The 26,336-nt window shown below is 42.6% G+C and overlaps 1 protein-coding gene across 1 annotated transcript in view; it reads right to left on the bottom strand.

The window, feature by feature from the left end:
* Positions 1-26,336, bottom strand: part of CFAP20DC (CFAP20 domain containing) — a 191,339-nt gene that overhangs the window by 129,078 nt on the left and 35,925 nt on the right. The window contains exons 5-6 of the mRNA XM_066617348.1: positions 4,638-4,752; positions 561-717 (exon numbers count right to left, since the gene is read on the bottom strand). Of these exons, the coding sequence (XP_066473445.1) occupies positions 561-717; positions 4,638-4,752 (272 nt within the window). The remainder of the gene's footprint in view (positions 1-560; positions 718-4,637; positions 4,753-26,336) is intronic.

Genomic DNA, 26,336 nt, shown 5'->3' with positions numbered 1-26,336 from the left:
TTACTTTGACTGTTACAAGACTTTTATAAGCTGTACCTTGGATATAATAGCCCATCCTTAGCATTGTAAACAAATCCTCTTTCAAATTAATGAACTTAGCTGTACAGCATGCCTCTTTTCCCACTTTTATTATTTTATTCATTTGTTTTTAGAAAGTGCTTTACACCTAGTCATTTGGCAGTTTACTTGGAAGTAGACCTTATTGAGGTCCATAGTACTTACTCCCAAGAAAAAGGCATAAGATCACCTTGCTTTTCAGGGAATGCTGAGCACATACAGGGGGAGCACATACACGTGCGGGGGGGGAGAGGCATGCGGTAGGCTTCATGCATGTGGGAGGCTTTGTTGTTGCCCCCCCCCAGCCTGTAGCCCGGTGCAGCTGCTACCTGCTGCACCTCCTTAGTTACACCACTGGCATGACCTGTGCCCACGTTAATTGCCATGAAATCAGATAAACTCTCAAAATAACTAATCACGGAAGCTTGATGGACACGCTTGGAAGTATACTACACCACATGAATAGCAATGGTGGACTTTTAGGTGGTCCAAGTTAATCATACCAACTTCATCAGTGGTATCCAGGGGTTTTGACTTCAGAGTGAATATCTTTCGCAGTTTACAGTTTGCAGAGACAATGATACCATCCAGGGACTGGAAGACGGCTCCCTTGAATATCTCACTGGTGAATGCTACCAAGTCAATGCACAGGTTGCACCACTAGGGAAAGAGCAAAATGGGGTTTAATGGCATCTTGGTATAAATTGCTCAACATAGAGAGGTCACCAAAGTTTTTCAATATGCATATTTACAGTGCAACTCTTGTTGCTATCACTAGGAATATATGCTTCCTCTGACCCGATAAATTTTGCAAGTCTCACTGAAACTCATTTGGCTTTCTTCAAAATTCTTCAGGTGTTTTACCTGAGGAAGACCCCCCACCCTCAAATTCTCTTGAAATGTCACTTAAAAAGGAAGCTCATGACAACTCAAGTTGTTCTAGCACCTAGAACAATAAAGCAATAAAGTTCTAGTACTTCAGATTAAAAAAGAGATGCCAGTGATTGCATTAGGAATGGCAGCTGACACCATTCAGGTTAAACTGCCATGATTCCAGATTGTGAGCAGAAACTTGAATCCTGATAGAGAGGGCCAGCTAGGGGAATGCTCGACCTGAACTTTGACACCAAGCCTTAATCCAACAGCCTGGAAGCCTCTAAGCCTCTCTTAAGCAGGTCTCCAGGAGACAGCAAACTCTAAGCTGGATTTCTCTGAGGAGCAGGACATCCTCACCATCAAAAAACTCTCAACACCTCACACTCCCCAGGGCCTGCTTACCAATGCAGGCAGCACACATGGTAGGAAAAGCAACACAGTAGTAGACTGCAGGAAAGACTGTGCCTTTAAGGTTCTCTAATCTTTAGGAAAGGGGTATAGCTGAGAGAAGGATCCAGGCCCGGGGAATAACTGGGGTTTTGACAGAACTAAATATCTGTTTCCTAGGATCTGGCCAGGATATGTCTCCTGCCCATGGTTCCTAATTTAGTATTTTTAGTTTGAAATACAATGGACTTAATTGTTATTTTCAGTTCCAGATTTTATCTGATTAATTATCCTAAACAATTGCTATCTGTCTGCCTGCTTTACTTCTGACTTTTCTTAGATGACTTGCACTTTTTAAACTTCCAAGACTGAGTTCTTACTTTTCCTCCAGCAGCTGCTTTTACAGTCCCTTACTTTCCTCAATGATGTTTCTACTTTACAATGAGGAGTCTGAATGCAATATGACATTGCACTGGGTTTTTTGTTGTTGTTGCAGATCTAAGCCCCTTCTAAACCATGTCATCCATTATCACTATTTCTAAAATAAGTTCTTTTCTTTCAGAAGATAGTACTAAAACTGTTTTACAGCCCAATCCTAATCCACTTTCCAGCAATGCAGCCCCAAATATTTGTTCCCTTATCTTGAGGAGGTCTCTATGACGGTGTCCCCCCCCCCCCAATTGCAGAATACAGTGTGTGCTCCATTGGTACAGCTGTATTGTTACTAGAAAGTAGGTTAGGATTGGGCTGTAATTTTCATCTAGGCTTGATTATTGTAATGCCCTTTGTGTTGGTCTTCCTTTATTCTGTTTAAAACCAGTTAAATCTATTCCTCTTTCTGTAGCTAGTTTCATTTTCTTTTTCCTTTTGCTTCCCCCCCTTTATGTTGATTTTTTTTGCCCTTTCAGTTTAAAAACATACTACTCACTTTGAAATCTTTACTGCTGCTCTTGTTTATCATTCTTCCTTAATTTCTCCTTATATTCCTCCAAGAACATTACAATATAGTATCTATCTTTAGTTAGAACAAGGATTACAACTGCTGCCTGCTGCCTTAGTCCATTTACTCTGACAGCACCTTTGATTTGGAATTCACTGCCTCTGAATGTTTGCATAATTCAGTCCCACTCTGAATTATGAACACACCTCAACCTCAAGACATAGTTATTCTTCTAGGCCTTTCCTAATTTGCCTAGAAGAATTGATTTTTAAAATGGCTATTTTCTTTTCACTCTCTCTTTAAGCCACCCCGTTTCCTTATGCACTTCGCTATTTAGACTGTAAGCTTGCTGACAACACCTTGTTTTGTTTAGGTACTTAATAATATATAAAATGGATGAGGCACACAGCCCATCTCTATGTACTGTATTGACTTTCCAGTGCCCACTGTCATCAGCCCAAGACTTCTTTGCTGGATTGGATTTCTCTCAACCCTTCTACTGGCTCTGTCTTGCCAGAGCTGAACACAAATATGTCAAGCTTCCACTGCCTGGTGGGCAGCAAAAACAAGTGGTTTTTCAAGCACTGGGCAAGTCACAGTACATGTTTGGTGGACTACGTGCAACCTGAGAGCTGCAGGCCTGACAGCTGATAGAGAACACACAAAGATATTCCAATACTACCAGAAGACAATTTGAGTAATTCAGGGCATTTGATTAGAGCGGCAGTTCTCAGACTTTTCTGTCTCCGGAGCCCTTTACACTTCTAAACAGAGACACGGGAAGCCCTGCTAGCACACGTGCAAAGTCTCAGGGAGCCCCAGAACCAGGTACATGCATGGAGTGGCACTGTGCCAAGCAAATGGCAGTCATGGTGTGCTCACTGAGCCTTAGGACACAATTGACAAGGCACACTGCACTGCCAATGTGGGCGCTTACATTCTCCAACAGCCCTACTAATCTCTGCTGGTGACTGTCCATCTGGATGCAGCATTGGTGGGGCGGCACAAGCCTCCCAACTAGCACTGCTTATTCACCAGTTGCACCACCCTCCACTAGTGCAGGAACAGCTGTGCCAGCGGATCTCCAGGTTTGGATTGTGCTCCCAATTCAACATAGTTTTCATATAACCTGCATAAACAGCAAATGCAAACTCGACACCTGGAAGGAATATTCTTTAGAATATCTTAATTCCATACATGAAAACCCAAAATATATTTTCCTATACATACCATCGTGAGAACTGCAAATGTCAGGTAGACCTAAATTGCTTCCTGAATGACCACACAAAAAATAGAAACATTTCAAATATATTCTTAACACAACGTTAGCACTAGACAGTGATGCAATATCCCTCAAGGCATGGAGAGACTGCCTTTCTGTGGTAGGATGACTTTTGATAGTCGCATCAGGGTAGAGGTGAAGCAGAACCGAGTTACTCATTCACTTTGGGTTCTGCTCAGGTTTGGATGGGGCCTGGAATGATGCGCACAAACAGCCTGAAAACGGTACCCAGAATCCACAGCAGAGCTCAACACTTGTTCAAATCCTCTCTGTCTACCCTTTCATGCCATAATGATATTCCCATTTGAAATATAGATTCAGACTCCCTAACCGCGGATTCAGAACCAAGATGCTCTCCAGTAGCATCAAGAACCTTTCTGAGGCTTGTAGAAACACACACCGTCATCCAGAGCAGTTTAAAGGTACTTCTGGTTTTCAGCCAGTACCCTTTAAAGTGCTTTGAGTTGACATTCTGAGGTCTGTAGAGGCTGTGCGCAAGCCTCTACAGGTCTCAGAAAGGTTCCAAACTCAACTGGAATGAAGTTCTGGTTGCAACTGGAGTCCCTGTGGGTAAGAACCCACAGATGTCATTATTCACAGGTTTTGGCATCTGTGTGTGTGTGTGGGGGGGGGGGCCAGGAACATATTCCCCGTAGATACTGACTCTTCAACTGTACTTGTATGTGTTCACACACACTGAGGGTGCAATCCTAACCCCTTATGTCGGTGCTTTCCAGCACCGACATAAGGGCAATGCAGCTCTGAGGTAAGGAAACAAACATTCCCTTACTTTGAGGAGGCCTCTGTGAGTGACACCCAACTGCAGGATGCAGCACATGTCCCATTGGCACCCCAATGTCAGTGCTGGAAAGTACTGACATAAGGGGTTAGGATTGCGCCCAAAATCAATCCCAAATCACCTTTGGAATAACTGGTAAAACTCAACTTCTTGTATTCCAAGGGCATACACATACTGAAACCCAGGACCCAGGTGAACAATTTTAAACAGGTTCTTCAAGATATTTAAAGTGTGGCAAGGCAAAAGAAATGGAAATTACAAATTGATATTTTATGCAAGTAATGAAAGATACCTACAATTTTGCGCTTGATCATAAAGAGAGGAATTTTTGCATGTAGAGGGGTTACAGACAATTCCTTGTGGACTGTCGATAAATACAATCTTCTTTTAATGTTTCCTAAATCAGTTATCCTGTAAAAGAGAAAGGTGAGAGTGGGGAGGAACAGAGATAGATCTCCATCAATTCAATAACCACTATCTCTGGGCAACCACAGAAAACTATCATTCATATGCAGAACCTTCATATCAAGGACAGCAAACGGAGAATTTAAGTATTACCCCTTTTACAAGATAAGTAATGAGATTTCTCTCTCAAATTCAAAGTTAGTGGCTACGAGCCTGAATATATAAAATCACTTTACATGCTAATTTTATTTCAATGCTCTGCAATCTTCACTAGTTTTCCATAGCACTTCAACCTATGAAAGAATTCAATTTGTATGAACTGAGAAGCCACTAGCCTTTAATAATCATGCTTCTTTCAGCCCCTTAAGCTTATGTTATCTTGGGACATGCTGTCACCCCACTAAAAAGGAAATCATTATAGGCTTTCTTTTTCGAAAAATGCATCTGCCATTTCATATGGGCCCACTGTCCATTTAAGATAGACACAAAGCACTGTATGTCAGTTTCACTTCCTGAGCACATATCTCCAAAACCCAATTAAAAACACACAAGTTTATTGCTACTATCTAGACCAATGATTTTCAACCTTTTTCATCTCACGGCACACTGACAAGGCACTAAAATGGTCAAGGCACACCAACTGGTTTTTGACAATTGACAAGGCACACCATGCTGCCAGTGAGGGCTCACATCTCCCATTGGCCCTATTAATAAATGACATTCCCCCACATTCCTGTGGCACACCTGGGGACCACTCGTGGCACACCAGTGTGCCATGGCATAGTGGTTGAAAATGGCTGATCTAGACTGTTCCTTCAATTTTACCAAGGACACTGGATTTGAACATCACTAATTTAGGTCACAGCCATGATCAGCTTTGGTTCCAATTGAAGCTCATTTGTATATTCTGCTTCCTTTTAGTTTCCAGGTACATACAAGCTGACAATTTCTGTCTAGATTTCACCTAGTATAAAATTACTTAGTAATATCAGAAGTATTTTCAGACCTGGAAATTGATTCAGTTGCTATTTTATCAAACAATATCTACCAGACTGACAATTCCTATAAAAACAAATGAATATATTTTTACAACAGTTTCAAACTTATGCTAAGAAAAATGTGGGATTCTTCCATTTTTATTAAAAGCAATTTAGTTTTATTTCTAACAGGAAACCCAAGCCATGAGCAAAAAACGAAAGCAGGAATCAGATCCCTCCGCTGATATAAATGTGAAACTGTTAGACATTTTTTTAAAAACCAATCTTGGATTGGAGTAAATCAGTACAATGCAAGTGAACAATACTGAGTTTCTAGTTCCTCTGCAGGTATGATAGCAGTTGCCCAAATGGTAAAATGAAGTAATGGTGCCTGCACTTCCAAGATACAGCTTCAAAGTAGACCAACGATTGCCTAATAAGTGGTTCCCAAACTGTTAGCTGTGGCTCCCTGGGAAGCCACAGCAACCAGCCAGGGGAGCCATGGAATCCACGCAAAGAAACCACCACACTATACAATGGATTGTAGACCTAATGCGGAGCCGCAGCCAATGGGTCAGTAGATCAAGGAAGTTGAAAAAGTTTGGGAACCACTGGCCTAAATTCATATCTGTCTTGGGGAATCCTTGAACCGAAAGGTGGCATACAAATTAAATAAATACAATCTCAATCAACTTCTTAACCACGTTTCTATAACTTAAAGCCCACCCTAACATTCACTGGTGCAGCCAGGCCACTTTGTGGCACATTCGCTACACCCTTGGCCAGTGCAGCGGATGTTGCACCAACTCAGTGCAGGAATAGGATTATATTCTTAATCTATGACTTAGATAGATTCCAAACCCATATACAATCTATGTAGAATCCGTAGAGCCAATACACTTTTTAAAAACATGTCTCTGACATCAACTAAGGATGAAATTCTGACCTCGCATTAGGCTGGTGCAAGTCCCTTATGCTAGCCTAAGAGGGTCGCAAACGTGCTATAAAGAACGTTTGCACCTCCTCGGGAGCAAGTTGCGCCAGCACGTGGAGATGCGCTGGAGCACCGAGGCTGCATCCAGCCTCCGTGGCAGCTTGCGGAGTGAGCCTTGCATCAGCCGAGCTCAGCCGATGCGGAGTGAGCCAATGCAAGGCTCTGGAGTGGGTGGAGAGGAGACAGGAGGGAAGCGTTCCAAGGCGGAGGAGGGTGGGTGGAGGGCAGTCCTGGGGTGGGTGGGGAGCAAGAAGTGGGGCTGGGACCTGGCTGTTATGCCGGATCCCAACCCCTTTTCCCAAGCAGCGCAGAGTGGCGTCAAGCCACTCTGGTCTCCTTGGACTTGTGCCACATCAGGAGGTGGCGGAAGTCCGAGGAGACCCATAGGGGCTGCAGTGGCTTATCTGGGGGTAAGGAGAAGAGTTTCCCCTTACCTCTGGCTGAGCCACTTTGGTGCCCTATCTTGTGCTGGATACAGTGGAAGCCTCTTGGCCTGCATGTTCCAGCGCAAGATAGGATTGCACTGTAAGTCAGTCACTTTCATGTTTGACTACCAAATGCTGAGGTCGAGCTACAAGTGACAAGCATTGCCACAAGTCAGCCCTGCTTCCCTTTGGTATCTATTTCATCAATGCCAAACTTTTGGGCTAGAATGGAACACTGGCCTAGTATATATAACAAAATGGTTACTGGTCTGGGGCACCTTTCCTATGAGGAAAGGCTACAATGTTTGGGCCACTTCAGTCTAGAAAAGAGGCACCTGAGGGGGGACATGATTGAGACATACAAACTCATGCAGGGGATGGACAGAGTGGATAGAGAGATGCTTTTTCCCCTCACATAACACAAGACCCAGGGGACATCCACAAAGGTTGAGTGTTGGGAGTTAGGACAGAAAGAAGAAAATAATTCTTTACCCAGTGTGTAATTAGTTTGTGGAACTCCTTGCCACAGGATGTCGTGATGGCATCTTGTCTGAATGCCTTTAAGAGGGGAGTGGACAAATTTCTGGAGGAAAAGTTCATTATGGGTTACAAGTCATAGTAGGTATGTGCAAGCTCTTGGTTTTAGAGGCAAGCTGCCTCTGCTTACCAGATGCAGGGGAGGGCACCAGGACTCAGGTTGTGTCTGTTGTCTTGTGTGCTCCCTGGGGCATTTGGTAGGCCACTGTGAGCTATAGGAAGCTGGACTAGACGGGCCCTTGGCCTGATCCAGCAGGGCTCTTCTTATGTTCTTAACAAGATCTTTGGAATTTTGTGTGTGCCTCTATTTAGGGAGAACTCGTAGGTCAGCCACAGAGCATATACTATGCATACAGAACAGGTTTAAATACTGGAACCTCCAGATGAGGTTAGAAAAGACTCCTGTTAGGAAGCCTGAAAGACCAGTCACTGACAATCAGTGTAGACAATATTGAGCTAGAATCTACTGCTAGATCGTCTGACTCTGTAAATCAACCTCACATGCTCACAAGAGATTATCAAAGGAAAGGTGCTGGCCATAATGTCCCCACTGAACCTGGTGTTCCTTCATTGGGCTGTTGCTCAACAGATGAGTACCTGCTTTGAATGTGGAAGATCCCAAGTTCCATCCCTGGTGTCTCCAGGCAGGACAGAGAAAAATTCCTGTCTTGAATCCCTGAAGAGTAACTGCCAGACAGGGTCAACATACTGAGCTAGCTAGACCAATAGACTGACTCAGTATAAGGTAGCTTCCTATGGTCTTACGGTATACAGTAAAATGATCAGGTTATCTAGAGTTGCAGTGGAGGTCTCACTCTGTGATCTGGTATAATCACAAAGAAGGATTGACATTTTGCATTATTTGAGATACACCAGCCCTCTTAATGATTATCTCTTCCCCAGTATCTTGCAAATCATGCTGATGTTAGGGCTCACTTAGAGGCTTTGATGATAAATAAGAGAGAAGAGAAGACAAAAGATGTAAACCTAAATCCATGTTGATGTTTTTCAATTTTATTTTATGTATGTTTCCTTGGACATAATTTCCACTGACTTCAATGGAATCGATTTCCAAGTTAAGGCTGCACAGGGTTGGAATCTTGCAAAATTGAAACACAGTCTTAGATAGTAACTGGCTAGTTACTGGGGTTTAAGGAGCACTGTTTACTATACCTTTTAATATTTCAGAAAAGTGGATTAAGGACTGTAATAGTACAGAGCCCTTTAATTATTTAATTATTTAATTAATCGACCATGGTATCCTTCTGGGCCGATTGGCCGAGTTGGGAGCTGGAGGCACTGTTTTGCGGTGGTTCCGCTCCTACTTGGAGGGTCGGTCCCAGATGGTGGTGCTGGGGGATGCCTGTTCGACACCCTGGCCCTTGAGGTGCGGGGTGCCGCAGGGCTCAATTCTGTCCCCCATGCTATTTAACATCTACATGAAACCGCTGGGAGAGGTCATCCGGGGGTTTGGAGTGGGGTGCCATCAATATGCTGATGACACCCAGCTCTCTCTCTCCTTTCCTCCAGACTCCAGGGTGGCGGTTGAGGGCCTGGAGCGCTGTCTGGAGGCAGTGAGGATCTGGATGGGGGCTAACAAGCTGAAATTAAATCCGGATAAGACAGAGGCTCTCCTGGTTAGGAAATCCTCGATGCAGGTGCTGGACTATCGGCTTGCGCTGAATGGGGTTGCACTCCCTCTGAAGGAGCAGGTCCGCAGCTTGGGGGTCCACCTGGACTCGCAGCTGCTCCTGGATTCCCAGGTGGCGGCTGTGGCAAGGGGGGCCTTCGCTCAGCTTCGGCTGGTGCGCCAGCTGCGGCCGTACTTGGATCGTGCAGACCTGGCCACGGTGATCCATGCCTCGGTGACATCGAGATTAGATTACTGTAACGCGCTCTATGTGGGGCTGCCCTTGAAGACGGTTCGGAAACTGCAACTAGTGCAGAATGCGGCGGCCCGTGTGGTTACTGGAGGTAGGCGGTTCGACTCTGTCGGTCCGCTTCTCCAGCGGCTGCACTGGCTGCCCATTCGTTTCCGGGCCCAATTCAAGGTGCTGGTATTGACCTTTAAAGCCCTATACTGCTCTGGACCAGGGTATCTTAGAGATCGCCTGCTCCCGTACAATCCGGCTCGCCCTCTCAGGTCATCAGAGAAGGCCTTTTTACAAGTGCCGCCGCCTAGGGAGCTACGTGGGGCGGCTGCAAGAAATAGGGCCTTCTCAGTAGTGGCACCAACGCTATGGAACTCCCTTCCCCTTGACTTAAGAATGGCTCCCTCTCTTGAGACCTTTCGGCAAGGCCTGAAGACCCTTCTGTTTAAACAGGCCTTCTGAGTTCTTGGCCTTTTAACATCTTTTTACATCTTTTAACATTTTTTACAGGCCTGATTCTTTTATGACTTGCTGCTGCTCTATGCTCTTTTTACCTATTTTTTTTTTACTCTGATTGCTGTTTTTAGTATGTGTTAATATGTTTTTTATTTGTTTTTAAATTGTTTTTAATTATGTTGTAAGCCGCCTTGAGTCCCTTCGGGGAGAAAGGCGGGGTAGAAATAAAGTTATTATTATTATTATTATTATTATTATTAAGGACATGGGGAAACTTGCTTACCAAGTGATATGAATGGTGTTTCCTGGTAAATTCAGATTTTACTTTTTAGCCATTAAAAACCATGCCCCCTCTGCTTAAACTTTTCAAAACACAAAACATCTATACAGTTCTTGTCACATCAGGAAGCATATGAAAAGCTCTACAGGAGTTAATGTATTTTTATTATGTTTATGCTCGAGTCTTCATATTTAAGGGGTCAGGCATGTGAAAGAAAAATAATGAGACCACTCTGAGAAGGAATGAGGTAGTCAACAGGAAAAATCAACCTCATTTATAATAATATCCCTCTGATCAGCAGGTGCATAACTCTTCCAGCGATGGTCATTAGCTGCATTCATTTCACACTTAATGTCTACATTTGCAAAACATTTTAAAGCAAAATTACTTTTCAGTTCAATTTTCAATTCAATTTTCAATTCTATTCCATAGCTTCAACTTTGATTGACTATTTTCCTCATGATAGCAACTGCAGCAAGAACAAGAGTTAAAATGGCAGCAACTACCCAGGAGTACAGACACACTCATTGACTCAGATTACCTATTCACTTTGCTTTTGTAAGTACAATTTACAGCAGTTTGTTAATGATCACTTCAAAGTTTGAAATGAACTCAGAATAAAAAAGCAAAGCATTAGACTGTGGATTATTCATTTATAGGCTTCCTTGTTCTTATAAAACATGCTCCCTTTGTTATGAATCATTCAACATATACATTGATTGCTATCATGCAAACAATGATCACCTTTCAGTAGCACTGTTGAGAGGCCATGATAAAGCTAAAGCCTGTTAAAACACATTTTTGCATACTAGTAAATATAGCCAAACAGGGGAAAAAATATCAAAGGACAGAAAATGGAAAGTCTGAATACAAACACAGTTCTAGAAATGCAATGGGTGGCAGTGAACCATGGGCCTGACTATAAACAGGATATAAACAACAATGGATCCACCAGTGCTAGTCCACAAAGGCTTCTGCAAACACTAGAGGAATGTTTTTCAACCTGCTTCTTCTGATGGACACTTCTCATTTTTTTTATCTTTAGTACCACCAACACCTAAAACAGCTGGGGCCATGTCACTTTCAGGTCCACAAAGCTTGGCCGCTTCTTTGCTTCAAGAAGTAATGGCTGCTCCCTGTTCTCACGAGCACTCATGAGAACAGGGTGCAGCAAGTCGGCAAATCTTGGAGTGACCACAGAACAGGGCACAGCGATTGCTTTTCAGCTTTGCTTGGAGAAGTCCCTTCTTTGCTGATCCCAGAAGTGATGTCATGGCCCCAGGTACCACAGCTCCTTGTGTACCTCTGGAAAATATTTCGCATACCACCAATTGAAAAAGCTGCACTAGAGGAAGTGTTTGTACACTGCTAGATGAGTTCTAAAGACATCTGCATGCTTTTTTCAAGCTGAAGAATGTATTTGGATTTAGTTTCACCACTGTCACTTAATGCTCTGTTCCAGTGTGAGGGGTAAATGTGCGCTTCCATGAGCCAGAAGTAAACTTCTGTGTGTGAAACTGATGGTAGTGATATACACTTTTAATATGCTGATAGGTTCTGAGTTGGCTGTGATGGATCAGGAGAGAGAACAATCACAGGAGAGATCAGGGGGGGTGCTGGTGGACAGCTCATTTAAAATGTCAACGCATTGTGTGGCGGCTGTGAAGGAGGCCAATGCCACGCTCAGGATCATTACATTACATATGTGAAAGAAATCCATCTGTATAACAAGTTTATACAGAATTCTGGGATAAGGCTAGATGGCTACAAAGAAAGTCTCAGCGAATTTTTCATTCGTGAAGGAGTAGAAACTTCATCATCAACTTCCCACTGTTTCCACACCACACTTTCCTGTGCTAACAGAAACCCCCTAATATGTTTCCACAGGGTTACTATGGTCAGATCAAGTTACGTGATATCATATTATATTTTAGAATCATCTTTCAAATAAACAACATTAAACAACCCGCTGCTACAATTCAAGGGTGCTTGAGTTTCATATATGCTTGTGCACTGGAATTTTCCTTTCCCGATGAATACTTGTTATGCTTTCTCACTGAATCCCCACACTACTTTAAACTTCACTGCTGAAAAGGGAAAAAAAAATACAGAATGTCACATGATAGTGAGAATGCCTATGTAACACTTCTACTGGCTTACAGTATTCATCTTGTTTGTCCTTAACATTTTGGTGAAAGCATTCCTGTTTTACATAAAAAAAAAACCAGGTAAATCATGATGACAAAAAATGATAATGTCATTGTGAGTACACCTGTAATTTGTGAACTATTTCCAGACACAAGCACACACACAAAAATTAAAGACCCTGCACATTTATATTCATTGGGATCACTATGAAGGTTTGGATCATACATCACAATCTGAGTCTCAACAGCACCTAGATTTCTATACCCTGGAATACAGGTTGTGACTAATTTTGCGTGGGTTCCATTCCAAGCACTCACATGGATGGCAAGAAATGCACTATACCAAATCAATTTGAAAAACGAAGTTTCTTTGCTCCAATGATTTAAAAATAGCCTTGATGACCTTTTGACTCTCAGATAAGAGTCATTAAGAAGACAATCCATCAATCAGTCATCCTCCAAGCCTTCACTCAGTCCCTCCCTTCACCAATGCAAAGCTATCACCTTTCTTTCACCCGCTCAGGGGGAAGGGAGGGGTCCGCTGGAGAGAGAAGGATTGATGGATTGTCAGCCAGCTGCCCCCCCCCGCTCTCTCTCATTAATGAGGCTATTGTTAAAGGACTGTTCAGTTTTTTAAACTGATTTTAAAGGGGTGCATTTTTCCCTTTCTTGAGGGATAAGCACTTGCCTTCTCATTTGCAGGGGCCATTCCTGTTGAGTCAAATCCGTGTATAAAAAATCTGTGTACATATAGGCTGGACTTGTATGCTCAAAAATATGAGTCTCCGAAACGCTGCTTTCCAAACTTTCATGTAGGTCATTCCAATGCCTATTTCTTTGGTTTTAAACTATTTACTAAATTCAGTTTTATGGAATGATTTGTTTAGCTAAGCTTTGGGAATCTGTGCCAGCTGATTTAGGAATCTGTAATTCTGCAAAATGGCTTTTAATTTGCTCACTACAGACAAGGTCCTATAATGAGTATAAATGTGCACAATGTTCAACTAATGAATCTCTTCCAGAACCAGCTTATTTATAACCAAGAATGTGGCTATTTATGCTTCTAATTAATTTTGCTGGCACTCTTCTTTAGCTTTTTTGGCAGCTGCTCGTTCCATTTTGTTTTTGTTTCCATAAGGTTACCTGCTGCAGAAGTACAATCTGCCTCATCAAGATTGTAAGACTAGGACTGACAACAAACTTTAATTGGCAGTCATACTTCACCCATGCAAGTTAAAAAAGGAGTTGACTCCACAGCTTGTACAAAAGAGTTCAAGAAGCTGTACCAAAGGCATTCTTAAGACTTCCCAGCAGCTGTTAATTTAGCAGTAAGTTGGTTATGTTTTAAATCACAATGTTGCAAGGGTACATGAGAGAAGAATAACAAAGTACCACAAAAAGTACCATCAAAATGATGCACAGAAATCCCTTATCCTTCCAAAATTGCTAAGTCAAAATTACTGACAGTTTCTTATTTATATGAGTGTCAAAGAGCACCACCTGGGGGGGGGGCTACTTCTGACATGCTGTTAACGCATTCTGGTCATTTCAGTGCTGTTCTGCTTCTTGGTAAATTATTTTCTGTCCTTTGCCTTTACCGTCCATTACCTCACTTGCCCTCACCAAGAGTCGCAGCATGATACTACACCTCCTGCAATGATGTAATGAGTGCACATGGGCAAAGCTACAGTTGGGTCAATACAGCCATATCAAAGGACTGCCAGGGCAAATCATCCAGAAGACTGGAAGACTGCAAAAAAGAGAAGAATATTGCTAAGTAGCAGCTGCAGCCACGTGAACAAGAGAACACAACAAGCACGTTTCACAAGGAGAGAAAGCACTTTTTCTGTAACTAGTTCATCAGAATTTAACAGAACAGCCTCACAGTTGGGTACTCAGTCTAGACCAGCTTCCTGAATCTCAGTGGCCCATCTGATACTTCAGGGAGCACTCAAGACAACATGATCCCTGTGTCATGTTGCCACACCCTTGCATTGGCTTTCAGAGATGCAGTACAGATAACTGCTTTAAAAATGAAATTAAAATATAAATTTTAAAAGCTCCTGCATAAAGAATTCATCATCCTTTTACCCCTGACCACTCCAGGGATAGGGGAAAACAGCCATCACTCCTGCTCTTGCTAACAAATTACACAAGGAAATTTAAAAAGTTGCCAACTACGCAGTGGAATTCTTGAGCATTATGGAATATTTGATAATACTGGACCATGGTCAAATAATAAGCAGTCAGTTGACATTTGGCTGGTATTCCAACCCTACAGCACAATCCTAACCATGCCTATTCAGAAGGAAGCCCCACTGAGTTCAGCTGAGTTCAGTGGGACTTATTCTCAGGTACATATTTTTAGGATTGAAGCCCTAGTTAACTTTGTAACAAATATCAATATTAGTTTATTTTATTAAAATATTCATATCCCACCTCTTGGGTCAAAACACTTCCAGGAAGCTCACAGTACATATATTCAAAACATAAAACGATTAACAAAATAAATAGAAGCACCCAGAAAAACTACAATCCAGTTTGCAGAAAAAACACCATATCAAATCAGAGGAACACTTCAGTAAATATTATAGGTGAACCCAATAACTTAACACCTGAGGTATTCAATCTGTGCATCAGGACTCCCTTGGGAGGTGGGGCAACCCCCCAGGGGTGTCCTGAGGCATCTTGGGAAGATAGGTGGCCATAGCTGCTCAGCTCAGCTCAGCTGCACATGCTGCCTCCCTACTTGTTGCTTTTCTGCGGCTGTGAACGAGGTGGATGGGGAGGCGGTGGAGCCTCCCTGGCATCGGCATTGGGCTTACCTCCGGTGAGTTCTCCAGCCCAGCCATTCCAGCTTCCTGTGCTGTGTGTGCTTGGGCTTTCCTCCCCATCTGGAGAAGGCTTGCCAGCGATTGCACTGAGCACCGTGAAGAATGTGACTGCTGTCCCAGGCCTCCCTTTCGGTCCAGAGAAGCTGGCTAGGAGGCACTGTGTGTGCTTCCCAGCCGAGCATCCTCTGGCGCTAGAGAAGGCTTGGCTGGAAAGCATTCAGCACCGCTGAATCTCACTGCCAGTCAGCCTTCTCTAGGTTCAGGCTTCTCTCCACTTGGGAAGGAAAGAGCTCAGCCTGCTCTTAGTGGGGGGGGGGGTATCCAAATGCCACAGTCTGTGTTCATCCGTTTTGCCGGGGGGGGGGGGGAGAGGGGTGGCATCTCCATGTTGGGGTGTGTGTATGTGAGCATGCCCCCATCTACTTTGGGGGTGAGTTGTAATCTTGTTCTGTGTGGCTGCAATTCTTTCCATACTTTCCTGGGAGTAAGCCCCACTGACTCAAATGGGACTTACTTCTGAGTAGACCTACATAGGCTTGGGCTCTTAGTCAGCTTAACCAAAGATCTGCACCTTTCTCTTTTTCCTCCCACTTCAAAAAAGAAAAAAAAGCCACTCTTGATCAGTCGACCTTTGTCTCAAAATATTGATTAAAAAAATAAAAATACCCATTCCTTTTCAGCCATCTCCTTTTCCTCCTGCCTCCTTTGGGGTGGGGGGGTTGGAACTTCCCAAGCTGGCTGCTATAATAAGACAAAGGACACAATCATAGCTAGGTCTACTCAGAAGTAAGTCCTATTGTGTCCAGTGGGACTTACTCTCAGGTAAGTGTGGTTAGGATTGCAGCCAAACATTCTCTGGGTCTCAGTTTCACATCAGTTTGCAATTAGCAGATACACACAAAATGAAGTCTTCCCCTCCCCCAGCAAATTCATCACTTCTCCCCCCCCCTTTCCAAAACCCTCCAGGTGTGCTGCTAACAAATTCAGGGCACAATCCTAACCAGGTCTACTCAGAAGTCAGTCCTATTTTGTTCAATGGGGCTTACTCTCAGGTAAGTGTGGTTAGGTTTGCAGCCTCAGAGTGCTGGCAGCTGTTTTTTTTGTTTCTAGTGTATAATTATAACACCTTCATCCCCATTTTGGGGGTAACTGAGGTGAGGTGATGTAATGGGGAGCCGCGGCCTATGGCCACAAGGATCAGGGGAGCCATGGGTCAAAAAAGTTTGAGAACCACTGACTTAACACTGTTGTATGAAAAGATTTGGTCAACGGAACAGTTTTCAGCACCATGAGCACACAACTGGTGCTAGTAACCTCATCTATGCAACCTTTATACTACTTTCTGCAAACAGTAGTTTTATGGTAGCCTTAAATTTTATTGTTGCCAAAAAAAGGATTTTCTAGTGAACATTATTGTTCATAAAATTATTTACACAAACAATGACAGAGAAGACAACCAAAAAGAGAAACAAAACAAGGAAGTGGAGCTCATCTAGGTAGAGGTGACTAAAACAAGAAAGTGGTGGAGAAATTACAAAAGAGTGAAAGAAATAATGCAGACAAAGGAGGAGAAATTGCAGGTACAGACTTGAGCTAAGATGAAAAATTAGGTATGAATAAATAAATAAATGGACAGCCCTCTAAGGCAGTGGTTCTCAAACCAGTGGGTTGCGACCCACCAGTTCGGTAAAGGTTCCCCGTCCCTTTAAGGGGCGGGGGAAGGGGAGAGGTAGGGAAGCGATCCCCAGGATTGCATCCATATGGGGGGGATGGGGGGGTGCTTATGATTTACATTATGTAGGCAGGGCTGCAGCAGACTGCTGGAGGTGTGGGGAGCCCTGTGCAGCCCTCCCCGAGGCTTGGAACATTTGGAAAAAGCGGGCACAAAGCACTTCCGTTTTGCAGGAGATGCTTTGCTCCTTCTGTTTCTGAATGTTCCGAGCCTCGGGGAGCGCTGCAGAGGGCTCCCCACATCTCCTGCAGCCTGCTGCAGCCCTGCCTACATAACGTAAGTCAGAAGCCCCCCCTCTCGTCCCCCCTTAGTGACGCGATCCTGGGTATCGCTTTGCTGCCCTAGCCCCTCCCCCACAAAGACTTACTTTGCGAGTAAAGCTCACTCAGAGTTTAAGAACCACTGCTCTAAGGAGATGTATTTTAAAGTGGATCCTACAGTTGCACAGGTAGGATTGCTTTATAATAGGGGGAATGAAAGCCATCAAAGCTTTCCCACTTCAAGTGCATGTCCCACTTCAAACACTGCTCTTTAATTAATACAAATTAATAATAATTTATTCTTATTGATATATTAACATAATATACAATATTGATTAAACAATTTTATTAATAATTAAATTATTGTTTCATAGTAACTTTACAGAGGTTTTTTAAGAACTGCTGACACACAATACATGAAGTGCTTTGAACACTCTAAACCAGTGCTTTCAACATTTGTCTTCCACTGTACCACTTCACATGGTCCACCTATTCAAAGTACCACCAGAAGTAACTAGCAATGACATAATCACCAGTTACTTCTTGATTTGGAGGCCAGATGCAACGTGACAAGCACCAGTAAGAGCTTGGGGACAGGAGGGCTTTTCAAGTGTGGAAGAGCATGCTTTGGAGGGCTGCCTGCTGAGCCTCTTCATGCTGTTTGTTGTGTCGCGTTCCTGGGTTCCACTGCCAGGCGGCAGGTGTCCATGAGTTCTGCAAGTACCACTAGACACCACCTTGAGTACCACTTGTTGAGAGACACTGCTCTACAGAAATATAAAAATACAAAGGTGTTCTTATTAAGAAAGCAAGAATGGAGCTGCCCAAGCCATTTCTAGCTGCAATCTGTAAGACTCTAGCTTTGAAAGGTCATGGCACACTGAAGCAAGTTTGATGGCACTTTTTCATGCATTTGTTACTGTGGACTCAGGCCTATGAAAGTTCTGAGGACAATGGTTAGTTGTAAGGTGCACAAGCAAGGTTTAAGTTTAAAAACAAAACAAAAAACAAACCGAATATATTTCATTTTCAATACAACTCTACCCTGTCATCATCTTAGCTGTGTATAGAGGAGGATAGTACACAGTGATGTGTACAGAGTGATGATGACAAACTGATTTGAATGATTTTTCAGCAACACTAAAGGAAGGAGAAGAATGCAATCCACAAATAATTAGAGTCTGCTCCTTTTCTCTTGCAGAAAGTATTTAACATTCATACAGGGATTATTTCAACTACAGCATTATTGGAGTACGGCTTACAGTTCAGTTTGGTTATTTTTATATTTGTTACCCACCCATACGCTTTTGGGGATAAGTTAGAAATTCAAATGAAATATGAAAGGAGCTGCCCTACATCAGTCAGACAAACAGTGCAGAGCTGTTGATGGACAGACAGTGGGGCCTTCAACCTCTTGAACAGACTGCAGAGGTATCTGGCATTTCTGCTACACATATATACTTCACATAGAGTGGTCATGAATCGAATTTGGAACTATGTTCCTTTAAAGCAGGTGTGGACAATTTCAGCTATATTCTTAGGGGATGACTCTTCTCAGACACTTGTCCAATGTCAGAAGTGTATTTTACCACACAGTCTGACCTTCTCATGGACAACCAGGCTCTACAGTAAAGTTGCTACCACCTAGAAATAAAGTTATCGGACACACATGCTTGTCTGACATGAAGACATAGGGTCAGTTCAGACACTACACGGAGCCATAGTTAAACTATGATCTAAGCTCATAACCAGAACTTTCCTTCATTGTAATTCTGTGTTATCTCCAAAACAAAAATCCTGGGTTGTTACAGCAGCACTGTCCTAGCAGCAATAGTGCTGCAGAGACAGTAGCAAAATAGAGATGTTCTAGATCAGTGTTCTTCAAACTGTGGGTCGGGACTCACTGGGTAGGTCACAAGCCAATTTCAGGTGGGTCCCCATTCATTTCAATATTTTATTTTAATATATTAGACTCGATGCGACCATAGTATGTGATTGCATTTGGGGAAATGTGACAGATCTGTACTTTTAACAGGTTACTGTGTATATGCTTTTAACAATGGTAGTAAATGGGACTATCCTGGGTAAGTGTGGGTAGAATTGCAGCCCAGGATTGTTAAAAATTTTCCTGCTTGATGATGTCACTTCCAGTCATAACACCACTTCTGGTGGGTCCTGACAGATATTCATTCTAAAAAGTGGGTCCCGCTGCTAAATGTGTGAGAACCACTGCTCTAGATCAGAGGTGCCCAAACCCCGGCCCTGGGGCCACTTGTGGCGCTCAAGGCCTCTCAATGTGGCCCTCAGGGAGCCCCCAGCCTCCAATGAGCCTCTGGCCCTCCAGTGATTTGTTGGAGCCCACACTGGCCCGACGCAACTGCTCTCAGCATGAGGGCAACTGTTTGACCTCTCGCATGAGCTGTGGGATGAGGGCTCCCTTCACTGCTTGTTGTTTCATGTCTGTGATGCAGTAGCGGCAGCAAAAGAAAGGCCAGCCTTGCTTTGTACAAGGCCTTTTATAGGCCTTGAGCTATTGCAAGACCTTCATTCATTCATATAAGTTCAACTTTAATATATTCATGTAAACTTATGTAAATTTATTCAAATTTTAAATGTAAATTAATTCTTTTTTTCCCCGGACCCCAAAACAGTGTCAGAGAGCTGATGTGGCCCTCCTGCCAAAAACTTTGGACACCCCTGCTCTAGATAAAAGCTGATTCTGCTGGCTGAACATTCCTTGCCCTTTTTGTCTGCCTAGCAAGGGCTTTGCTCACATATCTTCCCCTTGCACTGAAACACAGACAAGTAGTTTTATCACTTAGCTGTCATCCTCACCAAACAAATGTGGAGGAATCACAGGCACCTCATCCTAAGTTTCATTCCTTTGAACCAAAATACTTCAGAAGTGATGAGGGAACAACTTAAAAATACAGTTGACTAAAGTAATTCCAGAAAGATTTCCTATTAATATTGGAGCTCTTTTAATTTGCAGTTTTGACTCTGGGAATGGGCAACAATTCTTGAAATGGGGAAGGAAACTTTGTACTTCTTACTTGACAAAAATTTTGCAATGCAACTAGTGATTGACATAAAACATTTCCTTCCTTCTCCTGACCAAAGACAGGAGAGTACCTGCTAAGCAAACCATGGTTCTGCATGATGGTCTATAGATTGGAGGCATTGAGATAGAAATGGTCTCAATTTCCATTGGTCCATTGGTCAAACCATTGGTCTATAGATGAAGGAGGCATGAGATAGAAATGTAACAACAACATGTATATGAAACAAACACAATGCAACATTGCTTTTCTAAGTCAATTGAGGCATTTTGCAAACAAAACAGAAAGTACAGGTTGAGCCTCATTATTTGCGTGGGTTCCGTTCCCAGAACTCAAAATGGATGGCAAAAAACACACTAAAGCAAATCCATTTAAAAAACAAAGTTCCCTTGCTCTGGAGATTTAAAAACAGCCTTGCTGACCTTTGTGATGTAAGATAAGAGATTAAGACGACAATCATCAATCAGTCCTCCTCTAAGGGCTTAGAAAGGCCCTTCACTCAGCCCCTCCCTTCACCAATGCAAAGTGATCACCTTTCCTTCATGTACTCAGTGAGAAGGGAGGGGTCGCCTGGAGAGAGAAGGATTGATGGATTGTCAGTCAGCCCCCCATCTCTCTCTCTCTCTCATTAAGGATGCTATTGTTAGAGGACTGTTCAGTTTTTTAAACTAATTTTAAAGGGATGCATTTTTCCCCTTCTCCAGGGATCAGCACATTCCTTCTCATTTGCAGTGGTCATTCGTGTTGCGCCGAATCCATGTATAACAAGACTGGACCTGTAGAATCAGAAGATCCCCTACTTTAAAACATTCAACTTGGGAATTTTCAAAACACCTACACCATGCAGTCATAGATTATGTTAGTGCCCATTCCTAGCATTCTTGTGCATTCCCCACCTTATTCCAGTCAGCCCCAGTAAGTCTGGAACCTGAACTGTTGTTAAGCAGGGGAGCTTCTGTAATATTAAAGTGCTGAATCTCTCATAAATTTGGAAATAATTTTACTTTCCTTACATTTAATTGTAATTTTAAAAAAATGCTAAAGTTATTGAAGGGCAATGTTTTTAAAATATCACTATATAAATTTACGTGTCCTAAATTTTAAAGTAGTGAAAGGGACTGGATATGGACTATCACCATCTCCCAAAGACCTCTGAATTAAACCTTAGAGAGCTGCTATCAATCAATAAAACCAAGTGTTAGAAGAATCAATGGTCAGACCAGGAGAAGGGAGCTTCATGTATTCATATGGCCTTTTGTTTGGCCTTTGGAATTAAACTGGAACCAAAAGGAAGAAGGTTAAGGATTCTGACCCAAGGATTTTGCCCACACGCAGAAGTCACCTAATGATAATGCCTCACCACAGATGCTTGTATCTGCTGTATTCACCACAGTCCCTCGCATCGTAAAACAGACTCCAGACAAATCTGGATCTGTAAGTCCTTTTCTTGCTTTTTCCCACTGTGATCCCTTGGGCCTCCATGAATATAACATACATACATGCATACCACATAAAGTTCAGAACAGTATTTTTTCCACTCAGAGTTTTTAAAAACAAAATTGAATAACCAAGATTATACAAGTCAAGATAGTTACAAAATATACATTGATAAAATATTTGAAAAGTTAATGAGGATATTTCACAACTGCTTCTCTGTCCAAGAACTTCTTTAATCCTGTTCTCTGTCCGAGAACAGAAAGACAAACATGCATTTAATTGGGTACAGAAGTTGCATTTACTGTTTTAGTACACAAAGCCTTCCAGAAGCTGAGTGGGCTCAGGGTCATTGCTCTAAGCACGCAATTACAATTTTCACCCTTTCCAAATGGCGACTGCTTGTGTAATTACATGTCCAAATCGAGTTCACACATTTGTAAATATCATTTATTGTGATTTCTTTTCCAAGCCCTCTTTTTGCAGATCTTCATGTTCCACCCCTACGCACCAAAGCACTGACAAGTAGTCTTGATTGCAGTTTTGTTTTCATGTCACTTTGGGGCTAAAATGACAGAGTGGAGAATAACAGAAATAAAACGGAGCCAGTGAAGTAGCCAATAATTGTAAATAGTTACACTCTCTCAGTAGTGGTTCACCATAGCCTCTTTCTTTCTGAGCACTCCGTCACCAGTTAACCCTCTCCTCACTATTGTTTTATCAGGATTGTCTATCCCTTCATTGTAATGCTGTCTGCTTTATTTTGGTTTAAAATTTTTCAGCAGGGATGGTGTTGTTCTCATCTTAAGCGTCTTAGGGTCCAATCCTATTTCCCCCCCCCTCCCGTTGATGTAGCAGCATCAAAATGGCAACTGCTGCATACTATGGTGAGGGGCATTTGCTGGTCTCTTCTAGGTAAGGGAACAATCACAAAGGGGTCTACTCAGACCTGCAACAGCTAAATAGCTGCCACAAGTAAGTACTGACTCATGCTGCAGGATCGAGTCCAGGAAGGGGCTAGGATATTGGTGGCACTGATCCCGCCCCCTCCAAAACCTGATTCATCTATCCTCCGCTCCTCCCCCTGCCATGTTTCACCCCTCCTCACTCTCCTGCGACCCCTATTGCCAGCTAAGGTCTAACAGCTATTGGCAGGGAATACAGAGACACAAAAAGGCAAAGGTCTTTCTGTTGGCGCTCCCAACAGTGCACTATGTAGCATGCTGCCAGAGTGCCTTTTGCAACCAGTTTACTTATTTAGTGTATGGCATATAATACATGGACTTATATAACATTTATACTAGATCAAATATCAATGTCCAGTTCATCCAGTCATTCAAGGACAGAGTTATCTTCATTGAAAAAGTCAGACCATGGGCCAGTATATGCCCTCAGTCTACAGTCAGACACAATGTGGTGTATGGTTTGCCAGAGAAACCTGCAATCACACTGTGGGGTAGATACTAACCCCCATTTAAACACTCTGACAAACACCATGTAGGGTACAAATCCTGTTCAAAGTTTTCCAGTACTGGCGAGGTAAGTCAAAACCTGGCACCTTAAGTGTAGGATCGTCTATATATCTACCTGTTTCGGAGCGTTCACCTGCCCATTTAACTTTCCATTGGGCATTAATGTTAAAATTATTGTGCAGATGTTGTGCGAGTGCCAGAAAAGGCTTCCTGGATTTAAGCCTAACAATTGATAGATGAGGAAGATCGGCATGCACTGGTAAAAGAGGATTGTTGATTATTTTTCTGTATTCTTTCAATAAAGCCTCTTGTCTACATAGGGCTGGTGGTGCTATGTGGCACAGAATGGGGAGTCAACAAGTAGGAGTGAATTTTATACAGCTGCTTATGATCCTCATGGTTTCATTTAATCTGACATCAATCTTGCTAGTAGGACAGCTGTTAAGCCATACTGGTGCATAGTATTCTGCTATGGAGTGTAGGTCAACCCTAATGCTGATGTTCTGAGAGCAGTGGCTGAAGCTCCCCATCTTGCTCCTATTAATTTCTGGAGTATGTTGTCCCTGGTATTGATTTTTGCGGCCATATTCTCAAGGTGTAGCTTATAAGAGAGAGTCTGGTCCAGAGTTACTCCAAGATATTTTGGTTGGGGACTGTAAGGGAGTAGGTTGCTGTTTAGACAGACCTTTGGAGCTATATTAGCTAGTTTACTGTTAGGATGGAAGCATGTGGTCACCGTTTTACTGATACTGGATATTAACCTCCAGTCAGCAAAATATTTTCCCAGGATCTTAATGTCTTCTGAAAGTATGCCAGTATTCTTACTTTACTTGCATTGTCCCCCATTATGATCTGAAAAGTTCTGTCATTTAACATATTGTTGACTAATCGATACAGTTTTTTACAGGGGATGATGTGACACAATTTATATAGCAGTCCTTCCTTCCACACAGTGTTGTATGCCACAGTTAGGTCGATAAATACAACTGTAGTTTTTAAACCTCATTGAAAGCCAGCCTCATTATAGCGTATCAGGCTATATTGCAACCAGTGCTGACTGCTTTACAGCAGTCAGTGCCATCGTAGAGGAGGAACTGAGAATGCATGGGAAGTTTAAGATTGGGCTGTTGGACACTTACAGTGCGAAATAAAGTATTAAACGAGAAAGCAATCAGCCCTGTTAGTGAAAAAGCCCACAGAAACTACTGTAGTAATCTACTTAACGGACCCCCTATGCACTGAATAAGACAAGATCCTTCAAAAGTTAGACTCATAGTACTGAATCACAACAAACTTGTGAAACGACTGCTCAATTTCAGTGGTTGGCCAGGCAGCAAATTTAGTTACCAATATAGGACAAAGAACAAAGCGAGGGGCCGCCAACTCGCCCCTTCCACAGACTCACTTGCCAACACCAGTACAGACATCATTAGCTGAAACTGCCAAATGAGCAAGTTGCTTTTCTGCGGAGGAAGATGAAAGGAATAGGAAGGCAGGCAGCATTGCTGGAAGTAACTTGAAGGTTTCAATTTCTTCAAATTTAGTTGTAGAGAGTTACAGCCCAATCCTATTGAGACTTGCCTTTAGCAAAACCTGTGTTCTGCAGGTGATGACTGCATGACTGTGTTCTGCAGGTGATGACTGCTGCAAAATAGCCACAGAGCACATTGGTGGGACCCAAAAGGACTTGCCGAGGCAGGTAAGATGCTGAGGGAGGTGGGAAGGGCGATTAAAATCCCTTTCCTTGCTGAAGCCTCCTGATGTGCCCTCACGGGGTACAACATACTCATTTTTGGAGTGGCTGCACCAGTGGGATGAGGGAAAGATAGGACTGGGTTGCAAATCTGGGCCTGAAGGTCTTCAGCTAGTAAGCCCACGGGCAGATATATTGGATCTCCGGGTTGCCTATTATCTACCTCTATTCAGTACCTACTTTGTTTTGTATTCACAAAGCATAACAATTATTTTTAAAAAAGAAAACTTAAATGGATATAGGGTACCAAAGCAAAATAATAGATCAGGAAATGATCAGAATGTTGCAATGAATCAAGTGAACACCCTGTGAAGGAACACCCTTAGGATTTAGGGTGTTGAAGAAAGAAACCAAACAAGTCCCAGATACGTATCAACTATCTTGGAGAATTAGTGGGAGAGCGAAGGTCTCAGAAGCATGGAGAAGGGCAAACTTAAAAGTTGAACCACAAAAAACATTCAAGAAATTTGACAGTAAATGGTAAATTGTGAATATTTAGCAAGATTTTGGACAAGATGACAAAACCATAAGGTTTTTAGAGGGCAAATGGAACCAATACAGATAAGAAAGAAAATAAAATAAATTCTCACTTTGATAAAGTTAATCTGCAGATAAGGGGGATATAGTAGATACACAGTTTTCACTTTCCTAAAGTCAAGAAACACAAGAACATTTTGTAAAATTCAAATCTCATTATATAAACTTGGTGTTTCAGAGGATCAAACAAAGTATGCTGAGGAAAAGAGAGAAAGAACAAAGACAATGGGGATTTGAGCGTTCCCTCCTTTCCACAGATTACAATGTAATCTGAAGGTGCCAGGAGGGATATAATGGAAGCATACCCATTGTCGACAGGTCTTCTGATAGCTTCTCCACTTTCTAGATTCAAGAGTACATCTTGAATGTAGTCAGCCCAGATCCCCAGCATGTTATTAGCAAAAAAATGAGATCATAAGACTTGTTAGATATGATTGCAATAATGATAATTAATTTTTTACAATGAAAAACTAACACAAAAAACCTATATACATTACCAATGAATAAGATGGATTCCTATTCTACCTCAAAATAGGAAAAACTTGTCTTATTGACAAGAAGAGATCCAGGATGATAACGCCAAAGTGGATCATATTTTATGTAAGAAGGCAGATGTTGAACGTACCGAACAGGAAAAGGTTTACTCTTTAAACCCTGATCAGCGTCTAGTATGAGTGAGGCTAATCAACTTGGGTCTGTATAACTGCTCCTGACTTAAGACTGTTGTAAAATGTGGGGGTTTGTAGGCCATAGCATCACATCCAGTGCCCCATGTCTGTCCCAACACTTTTGCTTTTCTTACCATCCAGTCTGATAAAGAGT

Source organism: Tiliqua scincoides, chromosome 2, assembly GCF_035046505.1.
Source record: "Tiliqua scincoides isolate rTilSci1 chromosome 2, rTilSci1.hap2, whole genome shotgun sequence".
Lineage (NCBI taxonomy): Eukaryota > Metazoa > Chordata > Lepidosauria > Squamata > Scincidae > Tiliqua > Tiliqua scincoides.
The sequence above is the reverse complement of the archived record's forward strand: the minus strand, read 5'-3'. Positions and strand labels throughout refer to the sequence as shown.